General features: G+C 43.4%; 3 protein-coding genes across 5 annotated transcripts in view; 1 reads left to right on the forward strand and 2 right to left on the reverse strand.

The window, feature by feature from the left end:
* The window catches only part of tbc1d4 (TBC1 domain family, member 4), a 28,183-nt gene extending 11,859 nt beyond the window's left edge, over window positions 1-16,324 (reverse strand). The window contains exons 1-13 of one of the 3 annotated variants that reach the window (XM_083682265.1): window positions 15,228-16,324; window positions 8,966-9,094; window positions 8,523-8,769; window positions 8,125-8,369; window positions 6,293-6,382; window positions 5,538-5,642; window positions 5,294-5,426; window positions 5,092-5,183; window positions 4,877-4,987; window positions 4,098-4,223; window positions 3,463-3,522; window positions 1,171-1,400; window positions 187-348 (exon numbers count right to left, since the gene is read on the reverse strand). In XM_083682265.1, coding sequence (XP_083538391.1) covers window positions 187-348; window positions 1,171-1,400; window positions 3,463-3,522; window positions 4,098-4,223; window positions 4,877-4,987; window positions 5,092-5,183; window positions 5,294-5,426; window positions 5,538-5,642; window positions 6,293-6,382; window positions 8,125-8,369; window positions 8,523-8,769; window positions 8,966-9,094; window positions 15,228-15,623 — 2,126 coding nt within the window. In that variant the 5' untranslated portion in view covers window positions 15,624-16,324. Of the gene's footprint in view, window positions 1-186; window positions 349-1,170; window positions 1,404-3,462; window positions 3,523-4,097; window positions 4,224-4,876; window positions 4,988-5,091; window positions 5,184-5,293; window positions 5,427-5,537; window positions 5,643-6,292; window positions 6,383-8,124; window positions 8,370-8,522; window positions 8,770-8,965; window positions 9,095-15,227 lie in introns of all 3 variants that reach the window. The other 2 variants (XM_083682264.1, XM_083682266.1) reach the window with 2 other exon arrangements.
* Window positions 16,325-17,284: 960 nt separating this feature from the next.
* Window positions 17,285-20,578, reverse strand: commd6 (COMM domain containing 6). Its single transcript, XM_083681703.1, has 7 exons — window positions 20,475-20,578; window positions 20,119-20,177; window positions 19,764-19,829; window positions 19,605-19,681; window positions 18,982-19,150; window positions 18,680-18,832; window positions 17,285-18,423 (listed from the first exon to the last, which is right to left on the reverse strand). The coding sequence occupies exons 1-7, from the start codon at window positions 20,497-20,499 to the stop codon at window positions 18,373-18,375; spliced, it is 600 nt and encodes a 199-aa protein (XP_083537829.1). The 5' UTR covers window positions 20,500-20,578; the 3' UTR covers window positions 17,285-18,372.
* Window positions 20,579-21,904: 1,326 nt separating this feature from the next.
* The window catches only part of uchl3 (ubiquitin carboxyl-terminal esterase L3 (ubiquitin thiolesterase)), a 2,747-nt gene continuing 2,488 nt past the window's right edge, over window positions 21,905-22,163 (forward strand). Inside the window, exon 1 of the mRNA XM_083682617.1 lies at window positions 21,905-22,030. Within this exon, the coding sequence (XP_083538743.1) occupies window positions 21,956-22,030 (75 nt within the window). The 5' untranslated portion in view covers window positions 21,905-21,955. The remainder of the gene's footprint in view (window positions 22,031-22,163) is intronic.

Below are 22,163 nucleotides of genomic sequence, written 5' to 3' on the forward strand. Positions count from 1 at the left end.
GGGAGATGGACAGGTAGGCAGATAAATATAGCCAGACAGAGTGATGAAAAGCAAGTTGTTAAGGGTTTGGTCAGACACAACGAATACTGCCGCTGCCATCCCACAGATGAACACTGCCTATTCCCATCCCAAGGCTGGTGGCTTTTCCAGTCAAAGCAGGGTGGCGACTGCGACACCCCCTCTCACCTCTTGAGGGTCCCACTGTCGGCCAGGGAACTCAAGGAACTCAGGGAGCCCAGAGAGCCCTGGTAAAAACTTTTCAGGAAAGTGGGGGCGGAGAAGGAGGAGGGGAGGCTGAAGGAGGACTCGCTCTCTGAGACACTGCGCGTTCTCGAGAAGGTCTCGGGACTGGGTGAGCCAAACACATCAAACGTCCACAGATAAAAACAAACACACGTTAGGGAAGGCTGCGCAAAACAAAAGGAATGAAGCATCAAACAGGGCTAGGAAACCTCTGAAGTGTTTGTTTGAAGACTGGTGGGCTGGTGTACATGGGAATTTCACGAAATGTGAAATGTTTTCAAGAGCTGCAAATTGAATCTCCATTGGGAGAAGCAAATCTCAGAGGGCTGTAAAACTAGTCGCAAAAGTAGATTACATTGTGGATATACTGTAGGTGATGAATATAATTATTTCTCAGTTAGTAGCAAACCCGTTAAGGGGAGTGACATGCTTTGATTTTTCAATAACGTTAGTTTTAGCCATTAGCGTCTTCAAAACACATCGTTGCCATGACATTGCAATACAATATATGTGAACTACAGTACATACTGCACCATAGAGAATATCCCATTCAAGTACAATAGAGATACTGTTTCACAATATTCCTACTTGCATCACAAACACAGCATAGTTTGATCATCAAATGGCATCACATACAGTACTGAACAGACAGAATGTCACAATTACATGGCGAGATAAAACCCTCTTTATCTCATCCCAGTCACATGAGGGGGAAGAGATATGGTACAAACTGTTGCCCTTAGCCAATGATCTAGGATCAGATTACCCTCCCCTACATCATAACCTTAACCATTAGGGAGATGAAAAGTAACTGATCCTGTATCAATGATCAAGCGCAACCTCTACCTACGCCACATGGCTTACACAATCATGTGGTAGGAAGTGACATAGTAAGGGAAAGGGGAAGTGCTGTGCTGGGTTGTTTACCTGCTCTGCAGTAGTTCAGGGTTGACAGACTGCTGTCTGCGCAGTGGGGCCTTGCCACTGTGGCTCTGGCTCTGGCTCTGGCTCTGAGGCAGGACGTCGTTGAAGGAGATGCGTTTCTTCACCGGAGGGTGGCTGAAGGTGTGGGCGCGGCGACGGAACTGGGGGGCATCCGGGTCGTCGTCAGAGAAACCAGGTGGTGTCCCAGGTGGGGAGTCGCCGGGAGATTCGTCCTGCTGGAGGGTGAGGGAGGATGAAGATGACGATGAGGAAGATGAACCAACGATGATGAGCAATTCAGATAAGGGTCTGATTCAGGCTACTAAGAGCTTATACTGATGTGAATTGTTCACCTGTTAGTGAAAGAGGATGATTCAACTAAAGTGGGAGAGCGATACATATTGCTACTTATTGCTATATTATAGAATGATTACCACCTTGAGGTAAAGTAAATAACAAATAGACATTATAGAAATGATTGCATGACTGACTGTAGACTCGAGGTTCATAATCACAAATACACCTAATGCCACACTCAGACAGTCCTCAACATCTAATTATAATCCATACACAAATAAAAAGGCAAGATGCAAATATTTTTCTATAATGTATAATAATGTCCTGCACCAAACTCAGAAGCCAAGTTAGTGTGAACAGAATCCAAACAAACCGGCACCAAGTCCAACTGGTCTGCACTCACCTAGGGTAGCAAGTGTCTTCAATACCATTCAGTCCATGTTCAGATCCACACAACTCTACTGGCCCTACTCACTCCCCCGTGCCTCCCCAAGCAGCTCCCTATTGTATTCTAATGGCCAGTGTCCTGTGACTCATAGCATCACACTACTGGATGGGAGGCCCTTCAAGGCTCAATTCCATAACCCTCCCTCCTCTCTTTGGCTGACTACGACTACCATATCACAGATCTGTAATGACATGATAGATGTAAGCAATAAGACAGAAACTCCACGTAGCCTACACTACCACAGGGCTTGGGGGAGCCGTTATCAGATTACCATCACCTATTCAGTCCTTTTATACCTGTCACTGGAAGTGAACAAGGGCCCTGGAGAAAGGGGGTAAAGGGTTTGGATTGGAACTGGGCCAATACCACATTGTTAAGAGGTAGCTACACTAGGCCCTGTTGGGCCCTGTTGGGCCCTGTTTACTGCGCTCTGCAGAGGAAGCAGAGGCATTGCTCAGCAGACACAAAGCTGGACATCCTGTCTGTGTTTCCTGCCTGGAGATCTGTATCCTGAGAGTCTCCTGGTCAGTCCTTACTCAGCTCCAACACAAGGCCAGGGCAACAGACACGGAGGAAAACACCCTGGACATTACACTGTAACACTGCTTACATGGATTAAACTAGCTGGGTCAGGGGTACCGCGGGGTTAAAGGGGAAAAAGCACATAAGGCGAAGAGAACATAATATTTGTTTAACAGTGATAGATTGGGATCATTTGTAAGTTTAGCTTTTGTTTTCCAGAAATAATATTCTATTTGTTTTATTATGATTGAAGTCATTGGGGATAAGAGCAAGGGAGGGGTTGTTGTTAAGTACAGTAAAACTGAAATTCCTCTAATGAGCATGGGAGGGAATCTAACAGGCCATTACTATGCTCTTTTTTTTTGCATCATGTGATGTTTTTGAAAGCAAAAGAAAACCCAAAACCCACACTGCTGGTAGTGTCAGGAACATGTTTGGAGGGCTTGTGACAATGTGTATGTCTACAGTGAGTATGTTTGTGTGTGTGTGTGTGTGTGTGTGTGTGTGTGTGTGTGTGTGTGTGTGTGTGTGTGTGTGCATTATCATTTAAACACAGACCCTCCTCGCCCCTCTTGTGTATGGGCCATAGGGTCGCCATCGCACCCACACCTCACATTCTGCACTCAGGTGACAGAGTGGAGCGCTCTGCCATCAAACGAGTGCCCCAACTGAAGCCAAAAGGGAGGACTGACAGCTCCACAAACACACTGCCTACGGCACTGTTTGATTTACAGCGCCAGAAAAACACTGGAAAAATATAGGAATATTTCAGCCAAGCAATACTGCTAGCCAAGAAACACTGCCTGTCCATGTGAGAGGGGCGCTATTTGGAGCCAGAATACATGGGTCTTTGGGATTCGTGGAAGTGATCAATGATCGTCACCTAGCTGGCCTTTCTTTGAAAAGAGCTGTCGTAACTGGCCTCATACAGACATTGGTTCATGTGTGATAATTCCCAGAAGATCACTTGGATATTCAACAGAAAGAGCAACTCTGGGAATTTTCACACTCCCTTTGGGAATACTTACTCTCTCAAAGCTGCTCATGCTTCCCATACTTCCCAAACGGCCTCTCATCCGGCTGGCGCCCTGATGACAGAAATATGTCGTCAACCTTCATTAGTTACATTACTGAACAACTGACATGTTAACTATTGCTCACATTAACATGACCATTTCATAGAATTGAAATATTTAACTAAAGCCTTTGCACTTAACCTCTGATAACAAAGACAATCTTCTAAATGAGGAGTGCTTTAATAAGATACAGGAGCATATGGTCAAGACGCTGCCTGACTAGTAGAGTATTATTTACTGGCTCATTGGTTGGACGTGTCTTTGAGATGAGAACAGATGGCAGCGGTGGTTTCTGATAGCATGGATGCCAAAACAAAGGTATTATTGAGCCAGAGTAGAACTGGGTCAATCCACATCTCATGGACAACAATGACACAGAAACAGAGACAGAGATGATGAGAGACATAGATACTGGTACCCCTGAGAATGTGTTCTTCAGGGAGCTGGGTAAGTCAAAGAGATAGACAGCGACACAAAGAGACGGACAGAGATAGAGTGAGAGAATGAAGTGAGAGAGAATTAAAGAGAGAGAGAGAGAGAGAGAGAGAGAGAGAGAGAGAGAGAGAGAGAGAGAGAGATCCTTGTACCCGTGAGAAGATGTTCTCCAGGGAGCTAGTGAGGGAAGTACGAGCTTTGTTCTTCAAGATGTCCAATTTGAAGCGTCCTCCCGTGGCTGTGCTGTCTGCTGCTGCTGCTGTGTTGTTTGGGGCATTCTGTCATAGAAACAACAACAGGTCAGACGTAATTAGCAAACAGTCATGACCCCTATAAACATCTCTTCACAAAGTGTCACAGACCGGTTGTTGGCCATACATGCACCAGAGCCGACACAGAAAGGGGCCTAAGAGAGGTTTGTAGCCGTTTATACTTCTAAATAATGTTGTACTTCAGATTTGTGTGGGCTCCCCGGTGACGGGGCATGAGAAGAGTGAGCTGTTTGAATAAAATCAGTCAGCATCCAGTCCAACTGTCTGTACTCTCCACATATTAAATCTGAGAAAGGTCATAAGTAGGTAGACACAGATAGGTGAGAGGAGGAGAGATGGTTGTCACTGAGTCTGAGAGTGGGTGAGACAGGAGCATGAAAGGAGAGGAGGGAGGGAGGGTGGAGAGAGAGAGAGAGATGGAGGGGGGGAGGGGGTGACAGGAAACGGTGGAAGTGTGGGAGTGAGGGATGGGTGCTGGGGTTTAACACAGTCAGCATAAGCTGTTTTTCTGTAAAGGAGTGACAATATTGCCTTTGGTAATACGGTTTGGAGTACACACTTATTTTTGTACATGACTCAACTAGGAAGCTCAATTGGGAGATTTTCGGCTTTTATTGACAGGCAGATCCTGCTAGTCCTATAGGCAGGTGTGTGGTTACCTGAGGGGCCTCTCCGATGTGGAGGTGGGACTTCTGCTTTGTACCACACAGCTGTCTGAGGTGAAGAATCACCAGCTCGTTCTCCTCCTGATCAGACGCAGGCTTCATCCTCTTCAGGCAGATTCACAAGCGTCAGACATACATACAGTACAGCTGTATGTTGTCAACAAAGAGTGCTTCACAAATCAACAATTCACTTAGGTCTTTGCTCTTACCTGAACTCGCTCGAAAATATCCACTTGTTCGTTGTCAGTCAGCTGAGAGAGATATTTTTGGATCGCCAGTTTTGCCCTTGGCGGGTACAGACCTGGATTCAGACAGAAGCCAGAGCCATTCATATCAAGCTTAACTCTAATGAAGCCACCCAGTAGATGTAGTGTAATGGAAGGTTGGTAGGTTAGGAGGCAGGCAGCGTACCTTCGATCCTCTCACAGAGCTTGTGCAGGTCGTGCATGGGGCAGGCCTCGCACAGTTGGACCAGGGTCTTGGGGCTCTGCAGGGCTGCTGCTGTACTAAAGGCCTGCTTCAGAGTCAGCATCACCTCATCCACCTGCCATGCACAAACAGCAGCAGTCAGACCCCCCCCACCAACTCCTCCACAAGACTCATGTAAAGCAATGTGAACACTAGGAACAGCAGGCCTCTATAATCTATGACTCACCAAGGATTCACTGGCACACTGGAAGACGTAGCACACATACTGACATGGACCAGACTCCACCGGGTCTCGACAGATTAACCCAAAGTGATCCGTCTGCTTTATACCCTGTGTGAATGACAATTCACAAACCATACAATATGATACAATACCAAACACCATTACTATGAAATACAACAACAGGCCAAATTGGGCAGGAGTTTGCAAAAGTTTATGTGTAGTTAAGCTAACAAACTTTTAAAAAAAACAATGTAATACAACATAATATTAAACAGCAAGGAGTCTCATGTGGAGAAACAGGTTATTAACAAGGGTAACAGAGAGGTATTCAATATGAAACAAAGACAGCCTTATCGTTGATATACTCCCCAAAATGTACAAGGACGTAAACACAACATTTATCTCTCCACAAATATGTTGCATAAGACATACTGTACTTATCCAGTCTGATTTTTATAAAGGACTTCCCTTCTAGCTATTTTTAGATTAAAGGCTCGAACATTTTCCATAATACATAACAGGATGCCACTTGAAATCTAATCAAGTAGTAATATATGTTTCATAACAAAGGGCCACAAGTGACGCGTTTGTAAATGAAACAACATCACCTGACAGTAAAAGCTGAAGTAATGCATTCAGTGAGCACTTTGAGAGTGATCGTCTGGAGGGTGCTGTGGAAATGAGAGGGGATCGACTGCAGTAAGGAGATTAACTTTTATGTAAACACTGGGAAGCAAAAACAGACCCTGGGTACCGACCTGAGAGCAAGACGAGATATCTTTGAAATTCTTCTCCAGCACCACCGTTTTACTGTCTGGACTAATGAGGTTAACCTCAAAGCGTCCGACCTGCAAAGCACACGCACACACACACACACACACATTAATGGGGAATCTGACCTTCATGCATAGATAAAAGAGGCAGAAGAATACAAAACAAGTCCACAATGTCTTATGATGATGGGTATCTCATGCCTGTGCCCAGAGGCTCATTAATTCATTGTCTCTCACACACATACACACACACACACACATACACACACACATACACACACACATACACACACACATACACACACACATACACACACACATACACACACACATACACACACACATACACACACACACACACATACACACACACACATACATACACACACACATACACACACACACATACACACACACACATACACACACACACATACACACATACACACACACATACATACACACACACACATACACACACTCTGGATTTACAGTACATAAACACTGACTTGCAAGCGAGTATATTCACAAAAAAACGTAAACTGTATGTGTATGATTCCACATACAGCCTGTGTCAAACATAGACTACATTTCCCGTCTAGTCTAGCCAAATCTCTTCTGATTATGTATCACTACTCACAACACATCTCACAACTATCCCATGTTATTCCAACAAGGTCAGAGAGTCTGCACAAATGATCTGTGCAGATCCATAACTGACTGCTCTGTTCAGAGAGTATCATATTGAGTGCTATGCTCCAGTTTTCCAAAAAGCTCTCATGAGGAAATGAGCAGGCCAGGGTGTGGGGAAAGGCAGCTGGCTAACCGGACAGCATGCTAGCTGTTCACAAAGAACCAGCTTCAGCCCCTCGTAAGAGAAACGCTTCAGTAATTGCTACTCCGAGAGAGTAATGGCCTCTCTAAACGAGGCCGTAATAAAGAGCCTCGCCAGCCTGTACTTTCTAATGGACAGTGACTTGGCATTAAAAATGATTTGCAGTACCGAGGACTAGAGAGACTAAATGTAGAAGAGGATTGGATGACAAACAGCGGTAAAGCCGAGGAGCATGTTTTTCTGCGTGGCCAACGTGTGAGCCAGGAGGCAGTCAGTCCACTGCCTCATTACACTGCCAGTTCATAAGCCTCATTGATCAAGCATGTTAAGAGAATCCATTGATATCCAATTCAAATCCAATGTGAATTTGTTGAATAATTAAATGGGAATGCGTTGGTTCACTTACTTAGACAAATGGACTTCTTGTAAGTCGCTTTGGATAAAAGTGTCTGCGAAATGACTTAAAAAATGATTTCTACTTCATAATCAACACCTTTGAAATCAACTATTATGCACATTCCCAAAGTTGCACTGGAGGGTTTTCCTGTGTAGAGATGACATGTGAGCACATGTTCCTCCACATGTTCCAGCTATGTGAGTGTTGTTGAGCTGTCAGGCCTCACTGAGACCTCTCACCACGCCATGTCTCACTCCCCAGTGAGTGACTTCAGTCAGCTGGGTGCTGTACAGTGAGAGCAGCAACACCCAACACCTCCTCAACCACACGGACTTCAACCAGAAGTCAACAACACGTCTTCAGGAGTGAGGGTCAATAACATGGCCGTGTGGTATTCCAGTAGACCACACTATATGATTACTGTGCAATGGACGATATGGTAAGTACTGCTACTGCATATGTTACAGTATATGGTCTCCTAAAAAGCACCCACATTTCATTAAATATACTAAATTAATAAAGCCATTTGAGACCTTATTGACATCACTATACTAATACAACACATGATGTCATATCAATCTGCACCTGGAAGAGCATGGTGCGGTTCTTGTCCGTGTCGGAGGGCTGGACATGGTTGGGTGCGCTGGCGTGTCTGCGACGCATGGGGGCTTTCAGCGCCCCCTCCCGGGATTTCTTCTGCAGATTTCCAGCCAGACTGCTGCAACGTGTACGGAACTCCTGCTGCTCCTCGAACCCAGAGTCCTCCACGATGCACTCAGGGAAGGCCCCCCTCAGGCTGCCAAGGCTGGGGCTGTTGAACATGCCGTTACCTGGAGGATACAGAATACATCAGGAGGGAGAGTCATCCACTATGGCAGTGGTTCCCAAACTCATACTGTAGTGTTTATTGTGAAAAACCTATTGGCACCAGGTACGGGTCTGTGACCCAAGTTCCCAACACTAGGCATTGGAGAGGCCCTTACCTCCCAAACCTCCACCGTTGGCCAACTCCTCCAGGTCTAGCTCGTCAGGTTCCTCCAGCCCCTCACTGAGGGTGGAGGAGAGGGGGTCTCCATCGCCCCCCACCGTGAACTCCACAGGGGCATTCTCTGTGGACCCCCGCTGGCCGCTGAGTAGGCGGAGGCGTTTGCGCTCCACCTCGTGCTGGCGGAACTTATCGATGCAGTCATCGATGAGGGTGGAGGGAGCCTTCTTGTACCCGACAGTCACCTTGATAGATTGATGGAATTAATGAATTAGATAAATCATTATCATACATACCCATACATCGAATTATACTAACAAATGCACATACAGCCATAACACCTGCACTATCATTTGTTACTATGGAGGTTACCTCTAGTCACACATGATCAGATTATCAAAGCTAAACACCCGATAAAGTTTGTCCATTGAGGTTTGTTACCTGGCCACAGTAGAGCACCTCAAACTTCTGGGAATTGTAGAAGGCCTCATCAGCTTCCTGCTTGGGTTTGGAGCCCTCCTTCAGGGCGGACTTAGACACCTGCCGGACACTGCTGATGACCTCTGGAACCTGGGAGAGACAGGAGGGTGAGGACGGATGGAGGGAAAGGGAGACGGAGAAAGGGATGGAGAGAAAGAGTAGAAGGAAAGGAGAAAGGAGAAAAGAGGTGGAAAGGGAAGAAGAGAAGAGAAAGGAAAAAGGGGGGTAGGTAAAAGAAATGGTAAATGAGTGAGAGTAAGTAAGTAAGAAGAGAGAAGGTTAGTTCATATGAAAGTGATATCTCAGTCAAGAAAGCGATGGACTCAATGAGGAGGGTTCAATTACATCTGTCATAATACCAGCAGGGGAGGTCATTAAAACAAAACGACATACTCAACACAGCGATATCAGATTATGTGTAATGGCAGTATAAATGCCATTAGAAAACCAACAGGCCCATCCAATCAAGGCATACAAACCAGAATAGAACGAGGTAGAAAGTACTATTTATTTGTAGGTTTGGAAATAGGAATCATGGAACAACTCTTTCGACAAGACATTTAACGCTGGGGGCCTCTGCCTACTGCATGAATATTAGTGTGCCGAAGAACCTAAGAGACGACTTTGAAGGTTTTGAAAGTACAAGGCTGTACAAACCAAATAAAAACAGATTTACAATAACAAGCCACGTCTTGCTGAGACAGACCAAACACCACACCGGTGACAGAATTAGGCCGGGAGCCAGGAAACTCACAGACACAAACTGAAAAGGCCAGCGAGAACACAGGACTGGAAACAGACAAAACACTCTGTGGAACAAATGGCAGACTTGAGGGTCAACTATCCCCTTCCTTCTCTACTGTGGTACACAATGCTGGAGGAGCAGCCGGTGCCATACCAAGAAACATAGGAAAATTCTGTGCAAAAAAAGAGCCCACACAAGTCAAGGCAGAGCATACTGCAAGTCAACATTGTCAGTCCTTCAGCAATGCTGGGGAATGTAAACCCACTCCATCACTTTGCCTCCAGACATTTTTACTGCAAGGGCAGGGGAAAGAAGTGGTGTTAAAAAACTCAAGGTCAATACAACATTCTACTATAAATCTGCCGGACACGACAGCACTGAAGTAATGGTGAGTACTAGCTCTTTAAAAAACAAAAGTGCTCAGATTCAAATACAAGGTCAAAATAATTACTTGTTAAGGCAGCAATGAAAGCTAAAACAAACAATCCTCCACATTCTCCACACCCTTCTGTCTCTAGGCTACCACTGATAAGAACGGCAGGTGGTCTGCTGGGCAAATATGCTTTAGCTATGGCAAAATATTATGTAATGCAAATACCTCAATCCTTCACATGGACGCTAGTATTCATCCACATGAGACATGGATTCAGATCAAATATTTTCCCTGACCTCTTCCATGTTGTTGCTGTGGCTACGCGGACTGTTTTAAGGTCACGCCACAACCTCCCTACCAACCCCCAGGGCAGAAAACACGCAGGACTGGAGACAAAATGGTCCATTGAGATAGAGAGTGAGGGGGGAAATATCGTACACACTAAACCATCTCTTCTACTCACACAAAGCTCTGACTTGTAGAAGTAAAAGCAAGGGTGTGGCTGCTTGCTTCTAACTGTCAACTGGCTTATTTCCCAGGCATACTTGAAGATTTCCAGTAAATCTTCGACACGACAACGCTGTACAAACTGCCCACCTAAGCTTTTCAAAGTAATTACTGTCAGAGAGCTGGTAAACTACTATAGGACAGCTTGGTTGGAAAAGCCAAATTACTGAAAACTTTTAGGATATTAGCAAAACATAAAAGCATATTACATATTAGCATATGTATCTGGAAATGCATTCCATTTAGGCTACGTGGGCTCAATATATTTGCATATCCGTATAATCATATAGTCAAGAAGATGCAAAGTAAGTTGAGCTGTGAGCACAGTAGCAGGCAGCCTTGTGGTTCTGACCAAAATAACTACCAGGATCCATTTGGAGAATCTCAGCTTGGCTATCTGGCTTTGGAAAGACTGTTTTGTCTAGCACCACTACGCCATTGATGAAAACATGACACATGGTGTCTGTTTAACAATTAAAAATGTCATGGATTATTCATATGTAAGAAAACACTGTGACGCTATTTGATCTGATTAATTATTTGCAGTAAACCTAATACCCAGGCAGCGAAGACACTGGTTTCCTCTGGAGACGTTGGCTGTGGCAGGGAATCAGAGGAAAGACAGGAGGCAACCTTTAATGCCCAGAAGGAAACAATCCACCTGTGTGCTGCCCTATCCCTCTCTCTCACTTGCTCTACTGTCCCTGTATCATTTAAACTTTCTTTCACTTCTTTTTCTAATCCTTAACTCTCTACAACTCTCTCTCTCTTTCTCTGATTTGAAGGCTTCAATATGTGGTTGAAATACTGCAGCCTACGGTCCACAAGAGTCAGTGCCATCAGCCATAGGTTGCAAACAGTACTACAGACAGACAGTGTATACATTGATATTGTCTATGACATTGGCTAATGAAACACCCTGAACAGAGGCTACCATAAACACAAATAGCCGTGTGCAGCTTTGGGGCTTAGTAGAAAACAAATGTTAGGATTGTCTCCTTTGACCTCCCTAAGCCCTGGGCACGTTCATTGAGTCAGCTCATCTCTCTCTCCCAAACTTCTGTACAATAACATCTGATCACTGAGTGGGTGGATGACAATGGGGCACGGGTGCACAAAGCTCCACGATAGAGGGAATATCCACAGCCGATGTGGTGCGATTGATCTGATACTTCTGAGTGACATCAGCACGGTCCCGATACTGGTCAGCGAGGATGGAAAACACAACAATGTTTCCAATGTCACAGGAACAAAAGGTCATCATAGCTCTCTTACCATGACCTCAAGTGCTCAAAGCAAAGGGGACAATTTAAAAGTTAATGTGGGTAGTATCGTCATAGGGCCCGTCTACAACAAATAGCGTAAAAAATACCACAGTGGGACAGACATCATCATCACTATTTCTAAATTGTATTTGGTTCTCTGTTTATAGCAATTGTGGCTCTTATCTTGACAGAACAATAAAGGTCATTTGAAAATATACCTTCATCAAACCTTCATCAAACACATGAATGAATGTCCTTGGTTCTGAATCATTTCCATTGAGACATTATACAACAAACAGCAGCTACTAAAACATGTCAGCTTGAACGTTATGTTGAGTAAGCCATTGTATATGCTCTATAATAAGTCTGTTTACTTTTCTATGGACCAACAATGGTTTGTTGCATGACATCAATTCTTTGGAACAAGTATGTCCTCCATGCCTGATTGTGAAACACGCAAGTGAAGAACAGATTACTGAAATATTTAACATATTTGTTCAGATTTAACAAAATCAGTCAGTTGTGAAGAAATGAAGGCAGTATCACAGTAACATGTAAAAGCCAGCAAGAACACAGTTGCCAGAGACACAACAATGGATTAAATGGGTCATCATAAAGGTAGGGGGGTAAACTTTGTACCATTTGGACACCTATTTGATCACTCACAATTTCTGTCTTTCAACAACACCGCCCGTCTATTTTTATCTGAACCCTACATGCCACCCAACAACTGCCTGCCCAAGCCTACAGCATATTGGAGCCAGAGGAGCCAGAATGCAGATTGTAAAGCCACCTTGTGTGTTTCCATCTTGTGTTTCGAGCTGCACCCTGAGCCATTTTACCTACCCAGTGCTTTTCCACCTGCCTGGGGACACATCAGCTTCCTGATAAGTCATGTCACAACGCTAAACAAGACAAAAGCTCTTATGTCACCGTGTCCACAGGCATTAGCTGATTACCTTGCTGTGATGTATATGTGCCAGTGACAGTGTGAACTGAACCCTGCGTGGAGGAGGTTTCCGCCAACGTGTTATCATTAGGAGGACATCACCATTGTTAGTGGCGGCTCAAAGGTTTTCGCTGTAGATGTTTTGTTCCTGACTTCAAACGCTGAATCCCCCACCCACATCTTCCTTTCCTTCCTTCACCAGCCCCCACCATCTACTCACCTGGATAGGGAAATAGGCCTATATGTCTCATTTGATCAGACAATATCCTTGTCCTAAATGGTAATGAGCTGCAACACTGACACCTTGACTAGGCTATGTTTTTAACATAGTCTTGCAGAGCATGTCAAGGCAGTTTAGTCAGTCGGTCCAGTGGCCAAAACACATTAGCCTATGTCGAACAGTTTGGCCAGGTTGGGGTTAGCCAGTGTCTGTGTGCCCTCTGCAATGCCAGTCTGCCTGTGGGTACTCTGGACACCTCTTCAGGTTAAGGGTCACGGCAACTAAAAGCCAAATAGTCCCCTCACTGTTCATCCATGCGTCTTAGTGTTGTGCTATTTGTGTTGCTGTGACATATCTTTATGCCATTCTTAGTGTGTTGTTCTGGTGCCATGTTAAATATGTAAACATAAAAAGCAGTTTCCTCAAAGAATGATAGTATTCTAACTCATTTATTGACAAGGACACTCCTCAGAATAAATAAGATTGAATAAAAATTATGAAATGGAAAAATATACAAAACCCCTTTGTTGTCAGATGCTGCTAGGACTGACAGGCATTGACTGAACATGAAATGAACAAATCAGACATGCTTCAAATTATTTAGAAATGTAACACAGGCAAAGAAAATGCACCATAGGACTCCACACTTCCATGCATATTCTCTCTACACTATAGTTATTGTACAAGGTTATTGTTCTTTCTGGTTATATAATATCGTGTCTTTTCATGAATCAGTGAGCTTTTGTCAAGAGCTCTTGCTTCTCAAACACACCACGACAGACAGGCTGAACATCTCCTTCCTCAGTTGTATTGATTCCTGAGAAATCTCTCCAAATCTGTCTCCAAGCTTAACACACCATGTCTGCCTCCCAGTCCAAGTTATGCCTAAGTGGGGCTCTAATAATAGGCTGGCTAGATGCTAGGAGAACGTGCCTCTGAGAGTCTTTCATGTTGTTCTGCAGTGCTGCGTATTCATAATTCACTCAAAATGAGATGTGGCCTAACGTTTACTGGGGTTACGACTGCACTGCACACACCACCCACATGGGAGACCAGGTGAACCATTAGCTTTGACCACAGTGTCCTGAATTTCCCCCTGGGATAAATAAAGTTTCTATCTATCTATCTAGTGTCTGAGACATGCTTCGTAAAAAAGGGCCAGTCTGTGGTAGTCAGATAAGTGCAGGGAGGAAGCCTTGGCAGTAGTGTGGGTGAAGGTGCATTTCACACAGTCCATCTGGCACGTGTTGCTAGTTGCTACCAAGCCAGTTTTTCTTGCATAACAACAATGCTATGAGTTCTGCGTTGCATGCGTGTCTGAGCCGTGAGACGCCCAGCACCTCGAAAGTGCAAGTCTTGTGTATCTTTGGATGTGTTAAGGTCCCTCTGGTATGACATTGGCACTACTCCATACCATGTGACTCATAAGTAAACATAACACACAAAAACCAGCATGAGGACACTCAAGTTTGAGCGTGTGTGCATACACGTACACATACATACACATTTGAGAATAGATCTAGTGGACACCTCACAGAAAAGGGGGTGATAACACACATTAACATAATTCCCCCTTAACTACATTTACATGGCAATAATACTCAGAATGATGTGTTTATCATTGCAGTATGAAGTTGATGATTCAATATTGCGCCCATGAGTCAAAACACAGTCTGGCAGAGATGTTTGATCCCCTGTATCATAGGGAAGCTCTGATCTGGATTAAATGTCCCTAGGCCGTATCTAAATCCAGGTTGCCTTTGCTATCCACAAACACTGCAGTGGCCTAAATACTTAATACCAAAAGCAAAAACATGTTTTTAACCAATCAATATGTTGTCAGCTATGCAATAGCACTGAAAAAAGTGTAGGTTATTTGAGGAACCATTCCAAATCATAGATCCTTTGCAGTGCATTTCATTACTCACTATTCGACATAGAAGCCAAATACTACTGTCAACTAGGCTAAAGTTCTCCTGATGTCTGACTGCTGAATGCTGAACAGCTGGTGGGACTAGTGTGTGGAAATCTACTGACAATCTTAATTATGGGTTAGGAATAAAGGTACCAGCTGCACATTCTTAGCTTGAATAAAAAGTTTGATTGTGCTTACAGGCACAGGCCTACATGTTGCCAGTGACACTTGTGCATAGACTATACCAACCTGGTTGGGTTCGCAAGCCTTGAAGACATGGCAGGCCATCTCCGACTCGGGGTTGTCGGGTTGGCTGCGGATAAGGTAGGCGAAATAGGTGAGGTCATTGCTGTTGTGGATGAACCGAGAGATGAACTGTGCTTTATGCTCGAAAATGAAAACGGACGAGTTGGCGTTGTTGACCGGGACGCATCGGATGAACGGGGGTATAAGCATAAGCTGCACTTCCCTGGCCTGTACGGGACCAGATTCGTTCTTCTCGCTTTTCCTCCTGATTTCTGCCACCAGCCACGGCAGCATCGGGAGAGTAGTCCGCCTGTCCAGAGAGGACCAGCCGATGTACCAGAGGGTAAATCTTTTATCTGGCTTCAAGGGATTATTCTCTTTGTCATCCTGACCCTCCATTCTTAGTTTAAAAATAGGACGAGAGATGTTATCTAAAGCCTATTGCTGATACAGCAAATGTATTACATGAATCAGTAGCTTCAGTTGCATTCGGCGATAGGTGCTGAAGCTAATTAATTGATACACATTCGAATTGCATCAATTGTATTGATTGGACATGACAGTAACGCATATTTCACGATGTAATCCTCCTGAAGACAAATGGGAAAGTTATTGCAACAAAGACGCTAGCAGCATGTGTTCCTCGTGTTGCTTGAGACAACTGCGTTCACTGTCCATATCCTTACAGGGTGGTGGTAGATGTATTTGTTGTTCTTCCACTGAAGCCATCAATCTGTAACTTTACTGCCGTAACCCATCCAAGTGACAGCTCCGCTCGTAGTTCACTGGTAAACACAATTGGCACTGGCGACGGGCAGTTCTCAAAACAGAGCTGAAGTTTTGCAGCGTGCTAAAACGTGGCGCTTGCAGCCTTCAGTGTAAACAGCGGCCAGAGGAAAACATCAGACTTCTTTCAGTGCGCGCTGGCTTTCCCTAAAACCGCAGTGCCACTGAAAAGTATGCAACCGCCGTTGCAGTCTATGCTGTTCACTTGAAAATAAAAGCCGTCCCTTACATTATATCTGTGTTAATTGTCCCCGAAAAGCTCAATTTGGTAATGATTGTTTGTCGTTCTTCGATGCCGTGTTAAAAGACTAGCCCTAGACCTTCTATCCACAACAGCCCCCTAGGAGGAGTGGCGGCCGTGCGCGAGAGCACACCCACCCGTCGCACGTGCGCGAGAAGGGGAGTGGGCTACGCCGCTTCCACACTATGGGAGGAGAAAACGCACGTGACGGAGGGCTCCGCCCGTCCCATAGTTTAGGCAGGTACAGTAGCTTTCCTTTCAAACAGGTACGTTTATATTTTGGACAGCAAAAAGCCAGCTTTAAAAATGATGAGCATGAATAATTGTAGACGACGAATACCAAAAATGTTTGTAAATGATGAAACTTCCCTTTTCAAGTGTTCTCCAGGGGATGAGCTGCTAGAAATGTTCCCTATACATTTAAATCCAGTCATTCTATAATCAATTGAGAAGAAATGTTGCGTCATTTTGAATCTCCGTCCTATTACATGTTCCATCCATTTTAGATCAGTTACTTATAATGGGTTAGGCTACTCTCGGATGAACATGGGCCGTTATGGTCCGATGGCATGTGTGCCATTATTTGATATAACCAGTTAGATTTACATTCCGCAATGGGGGAGTTCCATGGGCCCTGTAACCAGATGCCATGGATGTGAGCTCCCTCTCTCCCAGAAATAGATGAAATATGCAGTACATGTAACCTCATCATCAGAACCAGCTACTGTCCCTGAGTAGGCCCACAACCCCGGGTCCACAATGCCAGAGCTCACCTCTCTTTCTCACTTCTCTTTCTGCACATTACTCCTAGTGTCATAATCACCACACAGCAAAACAATGACCTGTGTGTGTATCAAACCACTGCTTTATATGCAGGCTCTCTATGACTTAATTGCATGTATAAGTCATTCTATTCGGGTGATGAATTCCTAGTCTAATTGATACAGTAATTTATGTATTCGAGTGAGTGGAGTTCATGAGCTGTTGAATTGAAGAATTTGAAACAGAATTGACACCAAAACTGGTATCAAATGTAACACATTGATTTAGACAATGAAAACATTATTTTATTATTCTGCTGAAGAATACAGCGATAGTTGTTTTGTAAAGTATTACCTACATAAAGCACCCATTTGAATTGTACGAAAGGGCAAACAAAAGACTGCAAAGGTGAACATGTTATATCATTAGAAGATTATATTATTAGACCATTTCATAACACCAACTAAAGTAGAGCGCATGGGTAACATGTAGAGTAGGGCAGTATTTGGCATACATTTAAGTCCACAATAAGTCATCAAGGACATCGCTAGGATTGTAACTCTGCACTCAGAAGTAAACAGCAATAGGTTAGTAACAACACTCTCATACTCTATCCTAAAAGAGATTGGCCAAAGAAAGCAGCAAGCCATTTTTAGCCATATAAGGCTAATTCTATGTAGCATACGATGAGTGGGGGGCTAGTCATCACCCGCTTACCCTAAGTGATAAAAAACAAAAACAGAATATTGATGTGCCATTTTACAGTATATCACCATGTGAATTGCAGACCCATTCATGTGAATGCCTTTCTATCTGCAATTCCTAAAGGATTAGACCCCATTGTTCCTCAAGGAACAATAGTATAGCGTTTTTTGTCTTCTCTGATTCCATGGTACTTGATATTGATACTGTAGTGTCAAACATCAGACTAAGACCAAAGGTTATCAAAAGTTACAATCAATAATTCATGTAATTGTCAATCATATTCTGTACAATCAATGTTGTGTTCTATTATCAAAAGAGCAGAAGAGGGGATTTGTTCAGGGATTTCTAAAAGTGGATACAGTAAATTAAAAAAAAAAATATTTTACCCCCAACAATCTTAAGAAAGCTTGCTTATTCAGAATTGTATATGACTATTTGTTATGTTCCTGATGATTAGTTAATAATCATAGTTAATTCATTTTTCCAGAACATTGATTTCAGTAGGAGTGTTTAGTTTGAGTAAACACACAGTTTATCAATACATTTTGGAGAAGTCAGTGTATAGGCACACATGCTTTTCTGTAAACATTGGTAATACTGTCAATAGGGGCTGTTGATCCTCATTAACAACAAGGATAGGTCTCTCTCTAAGCATCATACTGTTTCCAAAACAGCTGCCATATCTTTGAACTGCCTGTAGAAGTTCTGTGGAGAGAAGCAAAAGGTTGCAAATAATATCAAAAATGTGTTACCACAGTTTGTAGCCCAGAAGAGAATCCCAAATTCCAAAAAGTTCACTTAACACTATATAACAGAGCAAAACAATTTCACAGCACATGCTTATGGTCAGAATGCAAGATTTGATACAAATCCAGCACAGTTCATTCCGTTTGAGAGTAGTCTGAACATGGAATATTTAAAAACAAAACTAACAATCTGCATACAGCCAAACCGAACTGACCTGGAACTGTGGAATGGTCATCTCAAAGGACCTCTGAGATATCTGTCCGGAGGTGTCTGCGACCTTTAGCAGCAGGGTGACGTAGGGGGAGTTGAGAGACCGACAGGTGTCTGAGCTCACTGCCATTGCCAGTTTCCACTGCATATCTACCAGCTAGAAAGGCACAGCAATAGTTAATCAACAACTCACCTCTCACTCTTCAGACTAGAAAGCATTCAGGAGATGACCTACGAATTATGCAAGGGAGCCATTTATACCTAATCTGCAAGTAGAATGGATAGATGTGGGTCTGACGAGCATACCTGTCCGATACTGAGCATGGCCTGGGCCTCTTGGTTGGCATGGACCAGAGCGCCCTGTTGATCCCACAGCCTGTGTACCACCTGCAAGGCTGGCTTGGACCATCTACTGCTGCCCTCTTCCAGCCTGGACACCAGGACATCCTCTGAGAGGCTGTTCTTCCCAGCCGACCTATCACACAGCATCAATAATGTTTATTTAGCAGATGTTTTTTTGTTTTGTTTTTTAAAGTGATTTATTCAATGTTCACACATACACTAAATATATTTGTGGTAACTGTGGCCCACAACCTCGGTGTTCTAAGCATCATTACCCGCCACACCACATAAATAAGCTGAACACTAATGAGGTGGTCCCTGAACGTTTGTGGGAGTCCCCCATTGAGCGTTTTGGGTTTCATTTAGCTGACAAAAACAACTAATGTCACAACCCTCTGAGGACCAGCCACAACTCACAAGAGGGTCCTGACCCACCATTTGGATTACACTTCTGTAAATGCATTAATTGATGGTATGAGCCTTAGTATGAGGTGTTAAAGCATGAGCAAACAAACATACATACCATGCATGCATGCATGCTCACAGACACAAACAGCTGTATGGGGCAAATAAATGTGCTGCATTACCTGAACGTTAGCAAGAGGAATCTAATGACCTCCTGTATAGCTTCCTGGTCAAGTCTGATCCCAGCTTTCTGACATCTCTGTTCATAAAATGGGGGAAAATATGTAAGGTAGCTGGACTATGTGAATATGGTTTACGAAGTGGGAAGTGAGTTGACTCACATCAGAGATTGCAAATGAATCCACTCCCCTGGCCTGCCCTTGAAGATGAGTCAGGATCTGCTGACACTGGTGAGATAATACATTTAGCGATATCAGAACAATCTAAATTAAAACAGCATGCCATAGTCAATGAAAATTGAGAAAGAAGAAAGAAGTTGGAGTTGTGGAGTTCACAACCCGTGTTGTGAAGCTGTTAAAATATTATTTGAAATGGAAGGAAAACCCAGATGTTTGAGACTGTTTTACATTTATGCATTCATCGCATTTGCAACAATGGTCAATGAAACATGATAAGAACGTCAGGTCTTCAACTGGAATCTGATAATGATTATGGACAGAGACAAAATATCCTTACTGTTTCAGCAAATAAATCTAGAGGGAGTCTTGAAATGTTTTCCACAATTTTGTTTACACCTGAAAAAAAGGGAAGTGGAGAGGTAAATTATTGCAAGAAACAGGCGGACAGTGTGATAATCTAACCATGGTGAAGGTGTAGATTCATTACTGTTCATCATCACATTACCAGATAGCTAGCTGGTTAGCTGCAAGAGACAGCCAACCTATTTTCGCAAATGTACCAGCAGGACACAGTCGGAGTGGCTAGCATCATTAGCTATCTGGTTAGCTAGGACTGAAGTTTACACTTCGGTGTAGAAATTCAGCTCCTTTTCACTGCGATTAAAAAGTGTTATTCTTCATTGCAAAACCCACCATGTAATGACTCCAGTCCTGGCATCTCTGTTCAACGTTGAAGTAAGGCTAGGATGAGCAAAGAATAAACCTGGTCACCGGACACCGGAGAGTTTGCAACCTGGTACACCCACGAAAAACAACAGCGCCACTGCGTGGCTGTCGTACGACAACGCAATATGTTACGTTTCACTATCTATTAGAAAAAAAACAGAGACATGTCTTCTTTGTTTTCAAAATGGGAATATTATATATTATATATTATGTTGATTAAAATGATAAGAATAGAGACAGATTTATAAAGCACCGCAAAAGTTACATAGTACTCATATGCTGATTCACGTACAGGGCGTGTTCGACTGCGCTCCTGACACAGATCATTCTATTTCAATTTTAAGGGGGACTAATTGTAACACAAAATATATGACCACACTAATTAGGCAATATATTCAAATACAAATCTAGATACGTACATAGACATTATTAAATATGTAGACACACATTCCAGATTTGTATTAAGTATTTATTAAAGAGGTTGTACGTCCACAAGAAAATACATATACCCCCTCCCCTATTACTTAAACGTCAAGTTTACGTGCAAACGCGGAAGCGCATGTCTCAGCTGTCAAATCAGAGTGGCGAGAAAGAAGTTGGAGCACCCGTGTTGTGAAGCTGTTAAAATATTATTTGAAATGGACGGCCAACGTTGGTTACCACTTGAGGCTAACCCAGATGTATGAAACTATGCTTTACATTTATGCATTCATCCAATTTAACACAATAGTCATCAATACTAGCTATATCTGTTGCTATTTAGCTACCTCATTCATTCGCACACGACACAGCTCTTTTAAAGAACAAAAGCTAACGAAGCTAATGTTAGCTAGCTAACGGGTTACTTTTTTGTTCTTTCTTTCCAGGTGATGAACCAGGTGAGTCCTCTTGACATCTCGCTAAACTCATGGAGGATTCTGGTGTTTGTGTGTGAACTGGTTGACTTTCTAGGGAGATGAGAGAGAGAGAGAGAGAGAGAGAGAGAGAGAGAGAGTGAGTTGCAGATTTCTAACTTTATCTACACTGCTAACTAGTTATCTACCTCCATGCTATAATTATAACGTCATATCAGGTGTGCAGTGTGATTCATTTGTATACTACATGAATGACCAGAAGCTCCCCCTCAAAAGAAAAAGTATGAACTCGAAACCTTCCATTCTAGGAATCATGCTGACCCTGTGATCCATTCTGGCTTAGATAATAGTCACCTTTAGACTGTCCCACACCTGCACATCATCAGACAGACATCTATGGTTTTATCAGCTTACAGTTTATCTTCAATATATAAACAAAGTTGTTAGCGACTCCTATTCAAAAGAAAATTACTGAGTTGTAATTGAACAAGCTTTTGTTATTACAAGCTTATGCATTATGCTGACTCCCAGTTTTTCCCAGTTTCTCGTCAGTTGGGTTTGCTTCCAACCTGGCAGTTTGGGGATGTGTATGGGATGGACCCAGACCTCCTTAGCATGGTTCCCAAGCCTGTGTGCGCCGTTCTTCTTCTCTTCCCTGTCACAGAGAAGGTACAGTCTCTGTCTTTAACTCAACTGACTTGATTTATGAGAGAGTGAGTACTATCTGTTCAAGTGTTAAACAAGGACAGTAAGTAGTTGTTGACATGCTAAGTCATTGACAATTCTGTCACTTTTGTCTAGC

Source organism: Argentina silus, assembly GCF_951799395.1.
Source record: "Argentina silus genome assembly, chromosome: 12".
NCBI lineage: Eukaryota > Metazoa > Chordata > Actinopteri > Argentiniformes > Argentinidae > Argentina > Argentina silus.